The sequence below is a fragment of the Bos indicus genome, chromosome 7 (genome assembly GCF_029378745.1).
Source record: "Bos indicus isolate NIAB-ARS_2022 breed Sahiwal x Tharparkar chromosome 7, NIAB-ARS_B.indTharparkar_mat_pri_1.0, whole genome shotgun sequence".
Taxonomy (NCBI): domain Eukaryota; kingdom Metazoa; phylum Chordata; class Mammalia; order Artiodactyla; family Bovidae; genus Bos; species Bos indicus.
In genome coordinates, this window is record NC_091766.1 from 81226590 (window position 1) to 81246643 (window position 20054).

The following is a 20054-nucleotide window of genomic DNA, read 5'->3' on the forward strand; positions in this document are numbered from 1 at the left end:
GACATGCTGTGTATCACCGACTCTGTGTGGAAATAACATGGCTTTCCATCACCGAGCTCACCCGTATCATATGCTTATACATCTTCCCAGGGTGATGCCAATTCTGTTGCCTAAAAGTATGGATTGTTATTTTCCAGTAACAACTTGGAATATGTATGCCTCTACTGAGAGGTCAGAGAAATTAACTTTGAACTTCTGTTTTTCAACCTTTTTTTCCCCGCCCCCCAAAGCATAGTTTAGATCTGGGCTGAGAAACTGGTGGCAGTGAAGCTAACAGCCTGTGCTCCTCCTTGGTTTGGTCCCTTTATCTGGCCATCACTGTGCTTTAAGCAACTCTGACTGTAGGTATGGTAATTCAAGCACAGAACACTGCAGTCCGAGCCCTCAACAGGCACTGGCTTTTACTACCCATGGCTCAAATAAATGATATTTGAAAGAATGACATGCTCATCGTCTACTTCTTTTGAATCTCTTATCTTTGAACCACGTGAGAGAACCAGAATGGAACACACTTGGGTGATATCAGTTCAGCTGCCTGCAGAAATGTCTTCAGTACCATATGCTCTTGGTTTCCTCCCTTATTCCTTCCCTTTCAAATATCAAGTTTTAAGATATGAAATTGCGGTATGAAGTGCTTTTCTATATTTGTGCTGCATTTCTAAAATGAACATTGTTCATGATTGTATTCAATGTTTTTAAAATCTCTGTGAAAACACCTTTTAGACATTATTGACAGGAAACTTTTTTTTTTCCCTGAAAAAGAATCTATTTGATTATATAAAGGGAATACTGGTAACTGAAGGCAGTGCTGCTTAATAGAAATAAAATATGTAAAGTTCAAGTGTGAACTACGTAAGTAAATTTGGATTTAGTAGCAGCCATCTTTAAAAAGTAAAAAGAAACAGGTAAAGTTAATTTTAATAGTTTTATTTAGTTATGTAATCAAAATTACCATTTCAAAATAGTCAATACAAAATTTTAATGAGATATTTTTTTTGTATAAGTCCTCAGAATCCAGGGTGTGTTTCATACTTGCAGAACACCTCAGTTTGGACTAGCCACATACCCCACCAGTGGCTTCAAGATTCCCTTTGTTGGCCTCACTGATAGGAAGCTCAGTTATAATATTTCATCCCCAGTTTTTGGTATACTTTGGGGAATTCTTGATACATGTTTTTACTTTTCTTTAATTTGAGCTACCTTTTATTCATATATATATATTAACTGTATTGTTATAAATATATTTTGTTAACATGTAGGTTTCATAGAGCAGTACCATTTTTCTGTAAGCATTTGTAGAAAAATCACAACCATATGCCTTATTAAAAATGCCCAAATTCTTTCTGTATAACTGCTTCAGTTCTATATTTAAACTCCAGATTTCAAAAATTTAAAGAAAAACAAGCATATTCAACTTCCTATTTTAGTTTTGAGTTTATCAGGAAAAAAGCACAACCACCTGAATAAATTAATGATGTGCAAAATGAGGTGATCATAAACGCTTACACACTACCTGTCACCTTCAAATAGTCAATATAAATTATTAGATATTTGAGATAAGGCCACATACCAACATTTTATAATTAAGTTCCACTTTACATTTACATTATACTAATATTAAATCTATTGTTATGTATGTTATATATAATGTTTTTTTCCAACCCAGAACATATATTTTGATATCCAGTAAGGTCCTGGATAATAAAATACAAAGCCAGTATCAAGGAAAAGAAATGTACTTAGAGACTTGAGTCTTCAAATACATTCCAAAAATTTTTAAAAAAGGCATAGTTACATTAGGCCTGTTAGGTCCTGGAGGTACTGCATTCATTAAAGTATACATGTTGTCTCCAGAGTTGGTTGAATCTGAAACAAAATATTATTGAATTAATATCTTTCATTATAATTTATGCCCAAGTCATCACAAAATAATAATCAAAGATGATCTGGACACCTATGTATATTAATAGCTGTACCACTTGAAATAGTCATTATTGATGTTCAGAAACAAGTATCTGTAAGTCATTTTCTGACCCAGAAATTATTCTGAGGTCATAAATTAGGAATATTTACTTAATATATTAGGAATAATCACTTGAATAGTCCAGGTCAAAAGGAATATCACTTTAAAAGTCTAAAAAATTATAGTAAACTTTTCCTTCTTTAAAAACAACATGAAAACCTTTTGACTTCTCTAAGCAATTTACATGAATACCTATAACAAAAATCTCTTAAAATTCAGATTTAGTAAATTTTTAGTTATTATTTATTAAGGTTTCTTAATATACCAATTTAAAAAATTTATTTAGCTAATAATAAAAGCTGGTGGAATATCCTGGCTTACTTCCCAAAGAAAGAGATTAGAACAAGATGATACAATGGGAATTAAAATTCTCTTGCTTGATGTAAAAGCCAGCTTTCATTAGTACAACTTCCAATAAAATTTTTTTCAGTCATTTTATTTTTGATTAATTATAATAAAAATAACTGTAGTGTATATCCATATAAATACATGTAACATATTACATTTCATGTCTATTACTAGTCCTAATTAATTATCTGAGTATAGGTGTTTCTAATGTATAGCCTAAAGTGAAAGGCTTAATATTTTATATTTAGAAACTATTAGTTATAAAATGTTTTTCTATTTTCCCACAATTATATAATTCTCTTAAATAAAACATTGTAGGCCTCTACTTTGAAAAAGTTGTTTTACACTGATTTAAGGCAGAAGATAAAAATCATTTGCTTTCTTATGGCAATAATTGTAGAGTGAGAAATGGGCAATTACTTTTCCTCTTATTTTGTGATTATTACACATTAATTTATTATTTTAGAGTAAGATGCCATTTATCCTTTGTTTATAAACAGTGATCCATAATCCTAAGTATTATTTTTAACATCTAGATTAACAAATCATATTATTAAGAAAGTTGAAATGCCTACCTCTGGCTGACCTCTGTTTATACTAAGTAAGCTTCTAATCTACTTTTGTGGCCTGAAGTATTTTTACATTTTTATGTATACTACACGCTTGTCAACTCAGGCTACTTTTTCCTTCCTGCATATGTGCATCCTTTTCCATCACCTTATTTTTGTTCTTTTTCCTTCAAGTGTCTTCGCTACCCAGTCTCCACTTACTGAGATGACACTCTCTGTCTTCAAGGCCTACTGCCGATGAGACCTCTTCCAAGAAGTTTTTTTTTTTTTTTTTTTTTTCTTCCAAGAAGTTTTAACTTCCCCTGATACTTAAAAGTGTGTGAGTGCATGCTTTGCATTATAGTTAATATTTTGTCTTATTCTTCCCTCCAGCTTCAAACTAGGTTATAAGTTCTCTGAGAGGAGGAAAGGGGCCATGTCTTACTCATATTGTATACTACAGACAATAAATACCTGCTAACTTAGATTCAACTCATGACATAAATGCTATCCCATAAAAACTTATCTTTCAGAAAAGCTGGGTTTGTTTTTTAAACATAGGAAAACTTAATGGCTTTTCACCTTTATTAGTCTTACTAATTCTAGTAATTAACTTGAAAGGAAAATGGGCTGTATATTTTAAAATATGCAGAAAGAAAATTCATTGCTTTTAAGACTAATCAAAAGAATTTCATCTGAAAATGAAAAAACATTGAGGGAATAAGTTTGGTATTTTTTAGAAAATGTCTGATTTATATACCAAAAAACTATAGATACTCTGGCACCTATTTTTTGGAGGCTGAGGCATACTGCCTTCATATTAGAGGACTGACTGATAAAGAATGAGTACATAAAAGAGCATGCAGAAAAGCCAGCAATACTGGTGGCAATTTTTGGCTTGAAAGGAAGAATTGATCAGATTATTTATCGCCTGCAGAGTTTAGTGTCACTCCAAAAATTTTCTTTAAGTACTGCAAGTGAAATATTTGTTAATCATATGCTACCTTCATAAATTAAACCCTAACTTCACCAAAAGGAATGCAAATGTGGGCAAGATGTTCAATTCATATAATTCTATCTTCAATGAATTCTGTTTCACTTCACTGAAGATGTTCTGAGGACAGAGATCTATGAAATATTTGTGATTCATTCCAAAGAGTTAGTGAACCAAAGTAAAATTCTGAACCAATCAAATTTCTGCTTTTTCTAAATTAAGGTTTCAAAACTTAAAAATACTTATTGGTATGATTAATGATACTTAATTTCAAACTTCTATATATCTTAGATTTCAACAAATTCATAAGATATGAATTTGAGTGCAACATAATAAAAATTATTTTCTAATTATAAAATTTTCCCACATATTTCATTACCCAGAAGTTGTGTAATATATTTAAAAATAATATTGTGATCACATTGCATTAAATCATGAACATTTCTCTGTGTCATTAAAAGTTTTTTGACAGTAATCTTAATGGCTAAAGTTTTAGTCCATAAAACATAAAAATTTAAAAATATCACTAAAATTGGATTAGGCATGAAAGTTGTTTCTAGTCTACTGCTGGCTATATCAGGTGAGCATCACTGTACATGATTCTTGGGCTATACCTCAAATGATTTATAGTAGTAGGATTATGGAGTCAAATGGTGTGAACTTGTTCATGGCTCTTGCTACATGCTGCCAGGCACTTCTAAGAGGGGTGTACTATTAATATCACTAGAGGCCTCAAGACACAATACATTCACTAGTTTGTATTTAAGTCTCAAAGGAGAGAGGCATTTAAAATAATCATATTACATGATTCCAGGAATACTGCAGTATTTTAGTTTAAAAGATTAAAAAACTTCCCCCATTACATAGCGGATTAGCTAACTAATAAATACCTATAGACGTGCAGGATAAATGATGCTGATAGCACATCCACATCTATTTTAGACGCTAGAGACAATGAGTCAGATTTGCTGTATTAAACATAGTGGGTCCGTGTATGTCATGTGTTACTTGGGCAGAAATTTTCTCAGGCTGTGAGATTTGGATCTTTTCCACAGTTTCAAGCAAATTTCTAGTCAGATAAAATTATTGGGCAATTCATAGAGATCAACAGTTTTCATTCTGGTTAAATCCGTTACCTACACAACAGAAGTGTTCTAAATGCTTAAAGTAATCGGAAAATAGTTACTGAAGAGCACTATTTCCTTCTGCTTGCTACCTCTACTCAACTTATGAAACCGCCAATAAGATAAAGGATACTACTAACTTTCCCTCATAACAGTTTCTGTACTCTATTATTTTACTCTGAGAAATACCCATGTGGCTCATTCAATTACAGTACCTGCTGGACTAGGCATGATAGGTGTTCCTGGTGGCCCTCCACCTCCAGGAGGACCCTAAATAAGTACACAAAATGTCAGTGAAAATAAGGCATTGCATTTAATAAGATAAGGAAAAACAGAAGTTAGACTTTATCACAATCCAATTTGAAAACAGCAGAGGCAATATATTTTCTCCATAATTTACTTTCTTTGAATGCACAATCATTTCACTGTTATGCAAAATATAATTTAGCTTAAATATACTGAGATTGTTTTGACAAGTTTCTCAAAACAGGGAGCCTATAACACTGATTTATAATTCATGACTTAATCACATCAGGTATAATGAGGTTAAGGAGAAACGATTTAAGAGGGCCTTTACAAATCCATAAAATAGAAATAATTCATGTGTATTTGTATTTATGATTTAGTTTTCTGTAATTTTCTTGTATTTTGTATCATTGGTTTTTATAGGCATTTGAAAACCAAAAGATATTCATATGCTTTAAAAATATATTGATGCTATTTCTTCTTTCAGTCTCAACCACAACATCTCTAATGCACTGCACCTTCAGCCATCGCATCAATTAGAAGAGGTGATGCTGACTAATGTGAGGGCTCCTAAGGCTGTAGGTACAATCAGTTTGAAAGGGATGTTAGGTGACTCTAAAGTTAATTCAGTTATTTCACACAACCAAAATGGATAATTCAGGCAATGAGTTTGAGAATTTTCAGAGGGACATAGTCAAATTAACTTTTAAACAGCGAGGTTTTTGTTTCATTCTGAGTACACAGACATAGTCCACTAATTATTCCAAATAATACATGTATTGCTATTTACTAAACAGCTTAAATTTACTTTTAAATATGTCAAATTTACAATTTCATAAGACTATATATGAAGCGTATTTTTAATTGACTTTAAGAAAAAATAGGTTGTACCCAAACTTTTTAACTTTCATTTTGGTTTCATGGAGAACATGAAAAAAGTTACTTTCTTAGTTTGTACAGCTTAAGGGAATTCTGAGCACTAAGTCCGCAGGTCCAAAACCATCTGTGTTTTCCGCTGTGCTCATAGAACACTGTCTCCATGGAAAGTAAAACTGATCAATTGATACTGATCTTCCAAAGGACTCTCTTTTCCTACTCTGGTTAACCACCGCCTATGAATATCTCCTTGGGAAAGATTTTCGGTTTTACCATTTATTCCTGCTTCTCTGCTAAACAGTATAACAAACTATGTTCTGTGATGGCCTTTAGACACAGCATGGATTCTAATGTGATGATGGTTAAAAGGTCATTTGTAAGTTCAAGAGATCATGTAAAACCCGCTGAATCGACAAATATAAATCATTGGACATTATTAACATGTACAAAATGATAAGTGCTCTCGATTTCTAACAGTGAAAATTAACACCCCTCTCCCAAATTATCAGTCATCATTCTGCTATCGGATTCTCTTTGTGATTGGGAGAAAGTTTACTGTCTTCTTAGACTCTGTGTATGGCAATGGGGTGGTGCGGGGGTGTAGATTATGAAGAACTACAAATTCAAGCATATCACTGTGTAACTGGGGGTGCTTCTTCATGATTGGACAGGGTATTGTACTGGCTTACAGAAACATATGCTGAAGTAAAACACAGTACTCAGGGCAATTTTGGCCAGATTGATAACTGTTTCACTAATGAACATCAACATATGTACTGCGGTTGGCAGACGAAACAACTCAATACAAATCAGATGTTCACTTCTTGGCCAATACACAGGGGCTCTTTTAACATCTGGACAACTATTTCATTGCCCAAATAAAACGTAACATCAATTCTTATGAGCAAACAAACCCAAATGTACTTACTACATAATTCCCAGGAGACGCTGAGGAGTATGGTATCTGGAACATGAACAGGACGAAAAATAGACATATTCTGATTCATGTGGAAGTAAGGAGACTGACCTAAAATGAATCTATTTTCTAACTTTTATCAAGTTTTAAAATTTATCACAAAGGATAATAAAGGATAAAGGCATTTATATATGTCTGAGTGCTAGAAAACTGAATAAAATGCAGACCTATCTTGAATTTATTAAAAAAGGGAAAGGATATTAGTCAAGAAGAATTTAGACAGAATTACAGTTTCAAGTTATATTGCTTTCAGGGCAGTTATACTCACTGCTTGATACTAGTGACATGTATTCTATTATTAGAAAGATATATATTTGTGCAGGTAAAAACCAGAAACCAGAATTTTTCAAATTAGTAGATTTTACAGATGCCATTTCTAATTTATGTGCATCTGGGATACATTATTTTTTTAGAGACAGGTTTCAGGCTACTATATTCATGCAGTATGGGTCAATACTTGACATATAAACCTGTTTCCCCTTTTCCTTTCTAACTAGCTTCTAGAAAACAATATAATGAATGCAAAATATTTTGCTAATTTAAGTCTCCGAGGACTACTAATTTGTGGGGATCAAATATGGGTAACATATTCCCTCATTCCCTTCAAATCAAGCTCTTAACCAAGCTCTTTTCTAGAGATTACAAGGTATTAATATGACATTGCTATGAAAATTTAAGAAATGAAAACTGGAAAACATATATTTAAAAATAACTCCTTAAGTGTGGATATTAATAGAGAAGTTGATCCAAATATTCTTTTTTTCACACAAGCTCACTAGCTTACATCTTTCATCTTCACATCTAGAAGAGATATTTTTGCCTTATTCTGAAAAAAGCCAGTAAATTACTATCGTCTTGGAGTAAGACAGCCAGGGCTAAAATAGGACCTTAAGAATGGTGAAAAGATTATAGTGTCTGTACCTAAATGCTCCCTCTACATCAATACCTTCCTTCTAATTAAACATAAAAATAATATGAAATCATAAAGCAGAAAGACAACAAAGCTATACTTTTTCTAATGATTTTAACATTCAGTTATTTGAAAACTCTCCTCATTGTTTGATGCCCTTGTTTGGCTTTAAGCCCAGACCACAGGCGTCTGAGCCTCTGCTTGGGCCACTTTCTGTGTAACTCAGCACCGCACACGGCCGTTACTGAGTGCTCAGTATTGTTAGTGGTGGTGATTGTGTCTGTGAGTATCAGGATCGCTATGGCACTGTACATTTACTTGACTGGGTGAATGAATACAGCTTTGCTCTCTTGGGTCTTTTGCAGTTCATGATCAATCATCCATCCTCTGCTATTTATTTTAAATACGTGTCCCTGCTGTCTCCAAATCACCAACTTATCTGCCGGCTCCAGTTTTCATCTCCTTATAACTTAAACACCAGGCTCATGTTCTTTCTGTCTCTATTGCCTACTATCATCCTTAAGCAACTTCAAGATATGATCTAACAATTCCAATACTCTTGCCTTGAGAATTCCATTTGTCCATGGGAGACTGGTGGGCTACAGTCCATGGAGTCACAAAAGAGTCAGACATGACTTAGCGATCAAAAAAACCACTCTTTAGATGTTAGGAACACACTCACTGCCTTTACTTTACAGAAATACCCTCCCCGTGCCCCTCCCCCAAGCCCAGTTTTTTTCCATATATGAGCATGACTACATCCTAAAAGTTTTGCACAGAGATCTAAGATCTAAACAACTTTCCTGACTGACATCTTTCTTGTTCTTCATGACACTCACAAACAACACTCTATATTCCAACCAGAATCTTATCCCATCACAATTCCAGCATTTTCTTTCTCTCTCTCATATCTTAAATTCATTATCCTGAAGTCTACTTTGTTAATTCCCAACTCTTTTTTGATCATCCTCTAGCCAACTTTTCTGTTTTATAGTAGAGAGTGCCTGGCAAGGAAAACAAAACAAGGTTGACAAGATCCAACACGTGATCATGTTCTCCAGCTTTAACCTAGTTTTCACGAACAGCTGGAAGCATTTTGGCTCAGCTGTTATGGAAGCTCCGAAGTATTCTAGAGGTGTGCTGTAAACTTGGGGGAAAAACTCCAAATCTGTAGTATGTGCCAATTTATGCTGTGTAAATATTCCTATAAGGCAGATTTCAAGCTACCAATGATTTTAACAATCAGCTGACAAAGTTCCTGAATTTTTAACAATTGACTTTTGTGAACTGGCCCTTTACTGGTGGTTCGACTATCCTGAGTTAGTACTTTGTCCTTTGGTCATACATCAAAGCCATGAAATTATTGCTATGCCTTCATCTTCAACTAAACACTTCATTATTTATAGATTTAAAATTTCGTCCATTCATCTCAGGTAGGGGGAAAAGAAGTCTTTATTTCCAAAGTTAGCCCCTCTTGAACATCTCATTCTCACAAGTACCAACTTCTCCCTCTTCATGGTTTCTTCAAACACCATTAAATATAATAAACATTTAAAACTACTTTAAAAAGTTTGTTACCCCCTCCAGTTCAGTTTATTTCCATTTTTGCCCTGTGAAGCTCTTGTATTCACTGTTTTCTACCTCGTAGTCCTTGCCCTCATTCAGAGAAGAGGAGCATTTGGGCTCTCATCCCTAGCACTTTACGGAATCTGAACTCTCATAAATAACAGCAGTGTCTGTCAGCCTAGTCTGAGAAACCAAATACAGCAATGACAGAAGCAGTACTCTGTGGGTACAGAAGATGTATCTGAGCTGGGAAACTGGGAATAGGAGAGAGAGTGGGGGTCCATTACAAGGACAAAGAGAAGGATCGGCATTTAATAAACAAATGTGAAAGTACTCACAGTTCATTAGGGAAACGGTATGTAGTTTTACAGTTGTTGCAGTGTGGGACTTACAGGCGATTGTGGTAAGTGATGAGGCTACATGGTCAGGCTAAATCTATGCTGTTGGAAACAGCAGGTTTTGAGAGACATGTTCAAATTTACGTATTTTAGTAAGATAACTCTACAGGCATCGTGGAGCATGAATACAAGTTAGGAGAATATTGCAAAAAGTCTAGGCAAGAGATGATAAAAAGAGTTCTAGGCAATGCTGATTAAGATAAATAGGGATAAGAGAATTTGACAGACTTTGCAAATGTACTCTGCAGGGCTTGGGGACAAACTGGGTGAGAAGTTAAGGAAATTCCAAGGTTTCCAACATGCTGACTGGGTGGATGATGGTGCTACTAATTCATATATAGGGAGTTTAGAAAGCAGGGGACAGGTTTGGGGAATGTCTGATATTGTATTCAAAAGCTCTAGTAGACACTGAGTTAAAACCAATCAACAGATATTTAGAAGTAGTGGTTAAGAATTCATTGGAGATCAGGACAAGAGATAAAGTTTCAATTAATTAAATCCCCATTGTGTGCCATGCACAATACTTACTATAGGATTTGATTACGTTTAGTTATCGAAACTAAACGATAGTTTAGTTTCGTTAGTTGAAAACGTTAAACTGAAAAAAAGCCCAAGATTGGAATTAAAGAACATTACCAATTAAAAAAGGGTAGATAATGGTATACTAATGCATATACATGGAATCTAGAAAGATGGTACCAAAGAATGTATTTGCAGGGTAGCAATGGAAAAAGAAACACAGAGAACAGACTTACGGACATGGGGAGAGGGGAGGACAGGGTGAGATGTATGGAGAGAGTAACATGGAAACTTACATTACCATATGTAAAATAGATAGCCAATGGGAATTTGCTGTATGGCTCAGGAAACCCAAACGGGGGCTCTGTATCAACCTAGAGGGTAGGGAGATGGGAGGGAGGTTCAAGAGGGAGGGGATATATGTATACCTATGGCTGATTCATATTGAGGTTTGACAGAAAACAAAACAAAATTCTGTAAAGTATCTTTCAATTAAAAAATAAATTAACTTAAAAAAAAAGGGTAGATAATGTGACTGGAGGAAAACCTGGAGAAAATATTCTATAAAATGTCAAGGCAGACTTTTAAGAAGCAAGAAGTGGGAGCAGGCTGGCTAGGAAATGCCTAAACTGGGCTTACTTTTGAGCCTTACTGGGCTTGTCTTTCAACTTCTCTGTGACACGCCCAAGAATAAATAATATAAAGGAATATGCTAGTGCAAATATGGAAGAAAACATTACTTAAATGAAGAAAAGAAATCAACAGACATTTAAAACAAAACCAAGGTGTAGAATATTTCAAAGTTCAGGTATGATGACAGAAAATAAGTCCTTAGTTTTGCTAAGTGGAAGATCACTAGGAACTGAAACGGTTGAGTTTAACCGATCTTCGTCCATCACCTGCTGTATTTCTGGCATTGCACGGCTGCACAGGAATGAAGAGGAGGAGTATCAAGGAATCCACTGCCCAGGAGAATGGTGGTGACAGAGTCAGTGTGGGAGATGCGGGACTGTGGTTTGACACTGATGAAGGGTTGAGAGAAGTCTTCTCTCGGTTATCCCTTCCAACTCTAGAAGAGAGAAAGACTGAGGGTCTTAAGGTTGTCCCGGGATTTGTTAATTGGCACACTGTTAGGCAAAGTTCCAACCAATGGAAAGGGATAGATGAAGACTCCTTTAAAAAATGAAAGAGCAAGATATGCAGAAACATGAAGAGGTGGGATAAAGAGACCAGACCAAATGGCTAGCATTGAGAAGAACACTACTAAGATGAGAGGAAAGAAATATGATTAAAGGTCTGATAATACTGAAGTGTAGAATTTGAAGAATGTGAGTCTGATGTTTACTTTTTTTTCCCCACCGTAAAGTAAGAGACAAGTTTAGCTGATAGAAAAGGGGCCAAGGATAAGGAATGTAGGAAGGGCATGTGACTAGGGAAAAATAAAAAACTGCTGGTCACACATCAGCGGGTACTCAGCAGAGGTTGAACGTTACAGGTTTGTTATAATGCATTAAGCACAATTACAGAAACACACATTAGGCATTGTAGAAGAATCAAAGGTGTTGCTTTACAAATTCTTGAAATTTAACATTCCAATAACAAAGCTCACAGCCTACGCTCTAAGCCTGCGTTTCCCCCATGTCCTCATTTCACTCTGTGTTACTCCCATCCTCCTCGATGATGATGATGTTGGGTTGCTACATCATGTCCAGCTCTTTGTGAACCCATGGACTGCAGCATGCCAGGTTCCTCTGTCCTCCACTATCTTCCAGAGTCTGCTCAAATTCCTGTCCATTGAGTTGGTGATGCTCTCTAACCATCTCATCCTCTGCTACCCCCTTCTCCTTTTGCCTTCAATCTTTCCCAGGAGCAGGGGCTTTTCTAGTGAGTCAGCTCTTTGCCTCAGGTGACCAGAATACTGAAGCTTCAGCTTCAGCACCAGTCCTTCCAATGAATACTCAGGGTTGATTTCCTTTAGGATTGACTGGTTTGGTCTCCTTGCAGTCCAAAGGACTCTCAAAAGTCTTCTCCAATACCACAATTCAAAAGCATTAATTCTTTAATGCTCAGCCTGTTATATGGTCCAACTCTCACATCTGTACAAGACTATTGGAAAAACTTTTATAGCTTTGATTATATGGACTTTTGTTGGCAAAGTGATGTCTCTGCTTTTAAACATAGTGTCTAGGTTTGTCATAGCTTTTCTTCCAAGGAGCAAGAGTCTTTTAATTTCATGGCTGCAGTCACTGTCTGCAGTGATTTTGGAGCCCAAGAAAATAAAATCTGTCACTGTTTCCACTTTCCCACCTTCTATTTACCATAAAATGATGGGACTGGATGCCATGATCTTAGTTTTTGAAAGTTGAGTTTTAAGCCAGCTTTTTCACTCTCTTCTTTCACCCTCATCAAGAGACTCTTTAGTTCCTCTATGCTTCCTGCAATTAGTGGTATTATCTGCATATCTGGGGTTGTTGGTATTTCTCCTGGCAATCTTGATTCCAGCTTGTGAGTCATACAGCCTGGCAGGATGTACCCTGCATATAAGTTAAATAAGCAGGTGACAATATACAGCTTAGTTGTACTCTTTTCCCAATTTTTAATCAGTCCATAGTTCCATGTACAGTTCTAACTGTTGCTTCTTGATCTGCATACAAGGTTTCTCAGGACACAGGTGTAAGGTGGTCTGGTATTCCCATTTCTCTAAGAATTTTCCACAGTTTGTTGTGATCCACACAGTCAAGGACTTCAGAATAGTCAATGAAGCAGAACTAATGTTTTTCTGGAATTCCCTTGCTCTCTCCATGATCCATTGAATGTTGGCAACTTGATTTCTGGTTCTCTGCCTTTTCTAATGCCAGCGTGCACATATGGAATTTCTTGGTTTATGTACTGTTGAAGCCTAGCTTGAAGGATTTTGAGCATTAACATTAATAGCATGTGAAATGACTGCAATTGTATGGTAGCTTCAATATTCTTTGGCATTGCCCTTCTTCGGGAATGGGATGAAAACTGACCTTTTCCAGTCCTGTGGCCACTGCTGAGTTTTCTAAATTTGCTGACATACTAAGTGCAGCACTTTAACAGCATCATCTTTTAGGATGTGAAATAGCTCAGCTGGAATTCTGTCATCTCCAATAACTTTATTTGCAGTCATGCTTCCTAAGGCCCACTTCACACTACAGGATATCTGGCTCTAGGTGAGTGACCAAACCATCATAATTATCTGGGTCATTAAGACATTTTTTGTATAGTTCTGTACATTCTTGCCACCTCTTCTTAATTTTCTTTTGCTTCTGTCCTTTATCATGCCCATCCTTGTTTGAAATGTTCTCTTGACATCTCCAATTTTTTCCGATCTCTTTCCAAAAGAGCTCTAATCTTTCCCGTTCTATTGTTTCCGTCTATTTCTTTGCACTTGTTCATTGAAGAAGGTCTTCTTATCTATCTTTGCTATTCTTTGGAATCTGCATTCAACTGGGTATATCTTTCCCTGAAAACTAGTCTCAAAGACCTGAAATCACCTTCAACTTCATTTCTTTATCTCTAAATCCAACAATCACCAGTTGTTTTTGATGACATGTGTCACATTTTTATCTCCTCCATCCTTTCTCCACTGCTCTACCTCAGACTCTGGCAGCATTTTGTAAGGCCCGTTACTCTACTCTTTCAATATTGTTTCGCTATGTATCCATTTTATATACTATCATCCTAAAACAAAATTCTGTTCCACACAGATGATAATTCCAGATTTTTCAGCATTCAAAGTCCTGAACACATCATGGTCCATCTTTCTTTTTCCAGCTTTGCTGCCTTCTCTGCCTTCCAAAGCTATGTTCCAGCCACTAAGAATCTAATATTTTTTCCTCACACATTTCCTACAATCCCTCTTCTCTTTACTTTTGTCCAGGCTTTTCTCTACCTCCAGTCACCAGAATTTCCCCAGCACAATTAATCTTTTCCCTCCACCCCTCCCCCATATACTATACAAAATGTCCATTAAGATGAAAATGCAGATGTAGAAGATAAGACCAGAGAGCTAGAAGATCAGAATCATAGAACTACACAAATCTCTTATTTGACAGATAATAAAAATTAAGGCCACATGTTTGTCTGGTTAAGCTAGACAGAAAATTCAAGAGATGTGACGACAATCCAAAAATCCTGAAATATTCTGACTCCTAGTATTTATGATTGGTGCCATGGTAGATGAATAGCAGAATACCTAGAGGTTCTCTTTGGCTTTATTAAAAAATGATTAGCTAAGTAGCTTAACATTTTATTTTAGCTAAGGAGTTTTCATCAACTGTGAAATTCAAAACTACTTTATATGCACTGAAATTCAGTTCACTAGAAACCAGGGAGGGGAACATTCTCTGTGTCACTGTAAAGCTGAAAATGTTCTTTTATTTTTTAGTGCTCTTTTAAAAAAATGAGCATCTATTTTTAATAGGGCAAAGCTCCTACCTGGAGTAAAATATTTGTATTTCTCTTGGGCTTAATCACTCTAGTAGATCCTCATTTTTCCTTACAGGAGTTTTCTCTCTTTCCTGTCAAGTTAGTGAGTTGAGGAATACAGTGCTGTACTGATCATCTGTTGTTTCTGCTCAGCCCCTCTTCTGCCAATTGTTCCCTGCATTTTCTTTGAACCATATCGCCCTTATTTTTCCATGTGGTTCAGGCGGGGATCGGGGTTGAGTGAGTGAGCAGGGCCTGGTGGATAGAGCACTGTACCCCCGGGTCATAGCTGGTTCATGAATAAGCCTATGTATCCAAGCTGAGCAAATCTACTTCAGTTAGTTACTTCCAGTACCTGTGCTTAACTGATGAGAGTTGTGCTCTTTTGTGCTTAACAGGGAGCTGAGGATACAAATCTGGAGCCTCACACAGCCTTCTTGCCAGACTCGTGGAACAAGGGTAAGCGGTGAATAGGGACAGGGTCCTGATGGTGTTATGTGAACCCTGGAGCCAAATGTGTCCCCCAGCAAATTTATATCTGGACTTTTCAGATACATGATCCAGTAGTATTTTCCTTCAGTATGAGCCTAGTTAGGTTGGTACATATAATCAAAAGTATCTCCTGACAAAGCTAATTCAGGTATTTTTGATAAAAGTGCTTGCTACTTTATGATTAGAACCTGTTCTACAGTTCAGCTCAAATGTACAGTTCTTTGTGAAAAACATAAAAAATAAAAAGGTTGGCAGACTTGTAAGTTTCCAAGTAAGAATCGGAGGCCAATACTGTTATACTCAGCATAAGGGAAGTTAAAAGTAAAAATCATATTATCTGAATTAAAAATATAAATTTAAAAAATAATTTTATTTAGTTTTGGCTGCACTGAGTCTTTGCTGCTTAGTGCAAGCTTTCTCTAGTTTTGGTGAGCGGGGCTACTCTTCGTTGCAGAGTAGACTCTGTGTGTGGGGTTTATGGCTGTAGTACATGGGCTCAGTAGTTGTGGCTCACAGGTTCTAGAGTTTCAGGATCAGCAGTTGGTGCAGGGGTTTGGTTGCTCCTCAGTATGTGGAATCTTCCTGGACCAGGGACTGAAGCCATGTCCCCTGAGTTGGCTGGCAGATTCTTATCCACTGTGCCACCGGGTAAGTCCCATAAATTTGTTTTAAAAAATGTTTCTCCTGCTGCCATGTAAAGGGGTGCCAAAAGATTTTTGTTCAAAACATATATGACAAAACTATGTGAAGATACAGATTACACAGATAAATAAATTTATTGTGGATAATGGTAGGCAGACTTCTTACTTTCAGAGAAGTGAATAAACAACATGGAAAGCAGGAAGTCTAGAATGAACTCTGTCGTACTGAATTACAGTTGAAGCACCAGTGTGCACTCATGGTTTTCTGCTTTTAAATTTTATTGGACTTTAGCTGATTTACAGTAGTGTTAGTTTCAAGTGTACCGCAAAGTGACTCAGTTATACACACACACATGTTCATTCTTTTACAGATTCTTTTCTCATATAAGTTATCACAGAATGCTGAGTAGAGTTTTCTTGGTATATGGTAGGTCCTTGTTGATTATCTATCTTGTATACAGTAGCATGTGTATGTTATTCTCAAGCTCTTGATTTATCCATCCCTTCCACATTCTCCCACTTTGGGAATCATAAGTTTGTTTTCAATATCTGGCAATCTGTTTCTATTTTGAAAATAAGTTGATTTGTATCATTTAAAAAATCAGATTCCACATATGGGTGATATCATATGATATTTTTATTTGTCTGATTTAGCATGTTAATCTCTAGATCCATTCATGTTGCCACAAATGTCATTATTTCACTCATTCTTTTTTTTTTTTTTAATGGCTGAGTAATATACCGTTGGAGAAGGCAATGGCACCCCACTCCAGTACTCTTGCCTGGAAAATGCCATGGACGGAGGAGACTGGAAGGCTGCAGTCCATGGGGTCACTGAGGGTCAGACACGACTGAGCGACTTCACTTTCACTTTTCACTTTCATGCATTGGAGAAGGAAACGGCAACCCACTCCACTGTTCTTGCCTGGAGAATCCCAGGGACTGGGGAGCCTGGTAGGCTGCCGTCTGTGGGGTTGCACAGAGTTGGACACGACTGAAGTGACTTAGCAGCAGCAGCAGCAATATACCATTGTGAAAAACTGAAGGCAGGAGAAGGAGGGAACCACAGAGGATGAGAGGGCTGGATGGCATCACCAACTCAATGGACATGAGTTTGGGTAAACTCTGGGAGTTGGTGATGGACAGGGAGGCCTGGCGTGCTGTAGTCCATGGAGTCATAAAAAAGTCAGACATGACTGAGCGACCGAACTGAACATACCATTTATACACAGCACATCGTCTTTATCCATTCATCTTTTGATGGACACTTAGGTTGCTTCCATGTCTTGGCTAATTGTAAACAGAGCTGCAGCGTGTACTCCTGGTTTTAATATGGATAGATAAAGATACAGATGTGTGTGGCTATAGGTATGTGTGTATGTATATATATGTATCTGTATCTGTTGGTTGAGATGGCTAGAAGTTAGGTCACAGCAATGGGTTCTAAATACCACTCTCCACTAAAAGGAACCAAGGACCCGTATATAAATGGCTGTTATCAGGGTTAAGGCTGGGAAAATATGAGCTTCAAAATGCTCAAAGCATAACAGGGATATGTCAAAAGGACAAATGACCCAACTTGAAGGGGTTCTAACTGGACAAATCTGACATGATTTTATTTAAAAAACAAAACCTTTGGACAAAGTAGAATCCACAAGTACATCAGATATATACGAATGATTGGAGAAGAAAGAAAAACTCACCTAGTAAAGAATCAAGTAATAAGTAGAGAAGGAAAGATAGAATTAGAAAATAGCCATTTGGCAACCAACATAGTGAAAAGATAATTCAGGAGAGAATTATCAATGGATACAAAAAGCAGAGGATTAAAGTATGATCTTTATGGCAGTGTTGAAGTATGTCTCACAAGCAGATAATTACAAAGGGAAAAACAATAATTTAACAGTGGAGAAACGTAACAAGCACCACCTTAACTAAGTGACTGAAGTTAATGTAAGTAACACAAATAATAGACAATTACCACCACACACCTCCTGAAATGATGCACTGAGAAAAACCCAAAGTTACTTCTGGGGGTTCCTGACAAATATATATAACCTGAATCTAATTGTGAGGAAACATCCACCAAGACCAAATTATGGGACACTGTACAAAATAACTGGCTTGTGGTCAACAAAACTCCAAGGTTAAAAAAGACAAAGGAACTGTTCCAGGTTAAAGGAGACAAAGGACTTGACAAATGAATGCAACGAGTGAATGGGGATTTTCTTTTGTTACAAAAGACACTGTAGGGACAACTGGTGGAATCAAAATAAGGTATGCAGATCAGAAAACAGATTACATCAATATTAATTTTAAAATGTTGATCCTTATACTGTGAAAGATAGTCTCTTCGTTTTTAGGAAACAAAGTCCTTAAAAGAAAAAAAAGTATATAAAACATATTTGGAAACAGCAAAAGCAAAGCAGCCAACCTTTAGCACGCTACCCTGAGGAGCCCTGGGCATACTGTACTGACACAAAATGAAAACTATTTGTAATTTTAAATACAGACAAAAAGCCCAAAGAACTTGGAATTCAAAATAATAAAGGTAAATTGTCACTACAGTATAATCTATGGTAAGCAGGGGGAAAAAAAATCCCTCTTGAATACTTTTGCTTTGTTTCATGTAAGCCTTATGTTTTTGCTAGAAAGTCATCACTTGCCTATGGTTTTTTCTTCTCATAAACAACCGTATTTCGGAGGAATGCTTTTCCTTTCAGTGCTCAGGATGATGACTCCTTTCTCTTTGTGAAGAGAAAACGATAGGTGTTCTCACAACTTTTCCCTATCCCATCAAATTCTTTGAGGGTAGGAAAACACATATGTGGTATACATTAATCACATTAGCAGGAATTGCTTTCAACTTGATTACGTGCCTACATGTGTGCTAGCCAAACGCCCACTTTGGAGTGGTTGTTGGACAGTGGTTTGATATGCACAGCTCCTTCTCTTAACTCCTAGTGTTTCTCGGGATCTAAAATAACGCAGAGCTGCTGACCTGATATGGTGAGTTCTTCTATCCACACTGCTTGGCTCTGTGAAATCCTGAAGAGTGTCTTTGGTATAGAAAGTCCCCTAAATATGAATGAGTTCTGTTCTGTGAGTACGTGTGTGAGTCCAATTTGTTTTAAGTCCAATAAAGTTAGCCTAGGTACCCAAACTGACATAATTGGCTATATAGTATTGTACTGTAATAGGTTTATAATACTTTTCACACAAATAATACATAAAAAAACAAACACAAAATAAACATTTTTGATCTCACACTGTAGTACCTTGAAAAGTACAGTAGTATGGTACAACAGCTGGCACTTCTTAGCAGTACCACCTACATCACCGCTGCTTTTATGCCAGCTTCTGGACATCCTGGACTTGAAATCAAGATACCGTATGACTGTACTCTACACAGTACTGTAAAGTACACAAGAGCACAGCCGCTTGTGGGGGACGCAAGCAGGTGACAATATACACCAGACACATGAACTAACTTACATGACTGGACACATGAACACATGTTTGTATCTTTGAAAGTTTGCAACTCGAAGGTTCATATGTCAGGGACTCACTGTACTTTAAAAAATCGTAAGAAAGTACAGCTCTTTCCTCATCTCTGCCTCTATCTAATACTCTTTACTCGGACACTTGCTAGGTACAATGTACCGCCTTCAGTATCAGTCCTTCCTTGGTGGCCTTTAGAGGATAGGGTCTCTGGTTAAGAGTACAGGAGGCGCTGGGGAAGGTGGGCAGTGGTGGGTGTGAGCTCACTCCTGCCCTGCAGTGTAGGGATGGCTGGCTAAGTGGGCACTGAGGAAGGAGAGAGGTCTTTTTGCTTTTAGGTAGGAAAGCTTACTAGTGGAGGTGGGTCATCGATTGTGCTTTTTAATCCTGTTTCACCAGATGTGCAGATAATAGAAATATGCTCCAGATTCTGACAA

At 36.6% G+C, this 20054-nt stretch overlaps 1 protein-coding gene across 6 annotated transcripts in view; it reads right to left on the reverse strand.

Moving 5' to 3' along the window:
* Positions 1-20054, reverse strand: part of SSBP2 (single stranded DNA binding protein 2) — a 310974-nt gene that overhangs the window by 19014 nt on the left and 271906 nt on the right. For all 6 annotated transcript variants that reach the window (XM_070793993.1, XM_070793994.1, XM_019965385.2 and 3 more), the window contains 3 exons: positions 7088-7123; positions 5253-5307; positions 1796-1866 (listed from right to left, as the gene is read on the reverse strand). In XM_070793993.1, coding sequence (XP_070650094.1) covers positions 1796-1866; positions 5253-5307; positions 7088-7123 — 162 coding nt within the window. The remainder of the gene's footprint in view (positions 1-1795; positions 1867-5252; positions 5308-7087; positions 7124-20054) is intronic.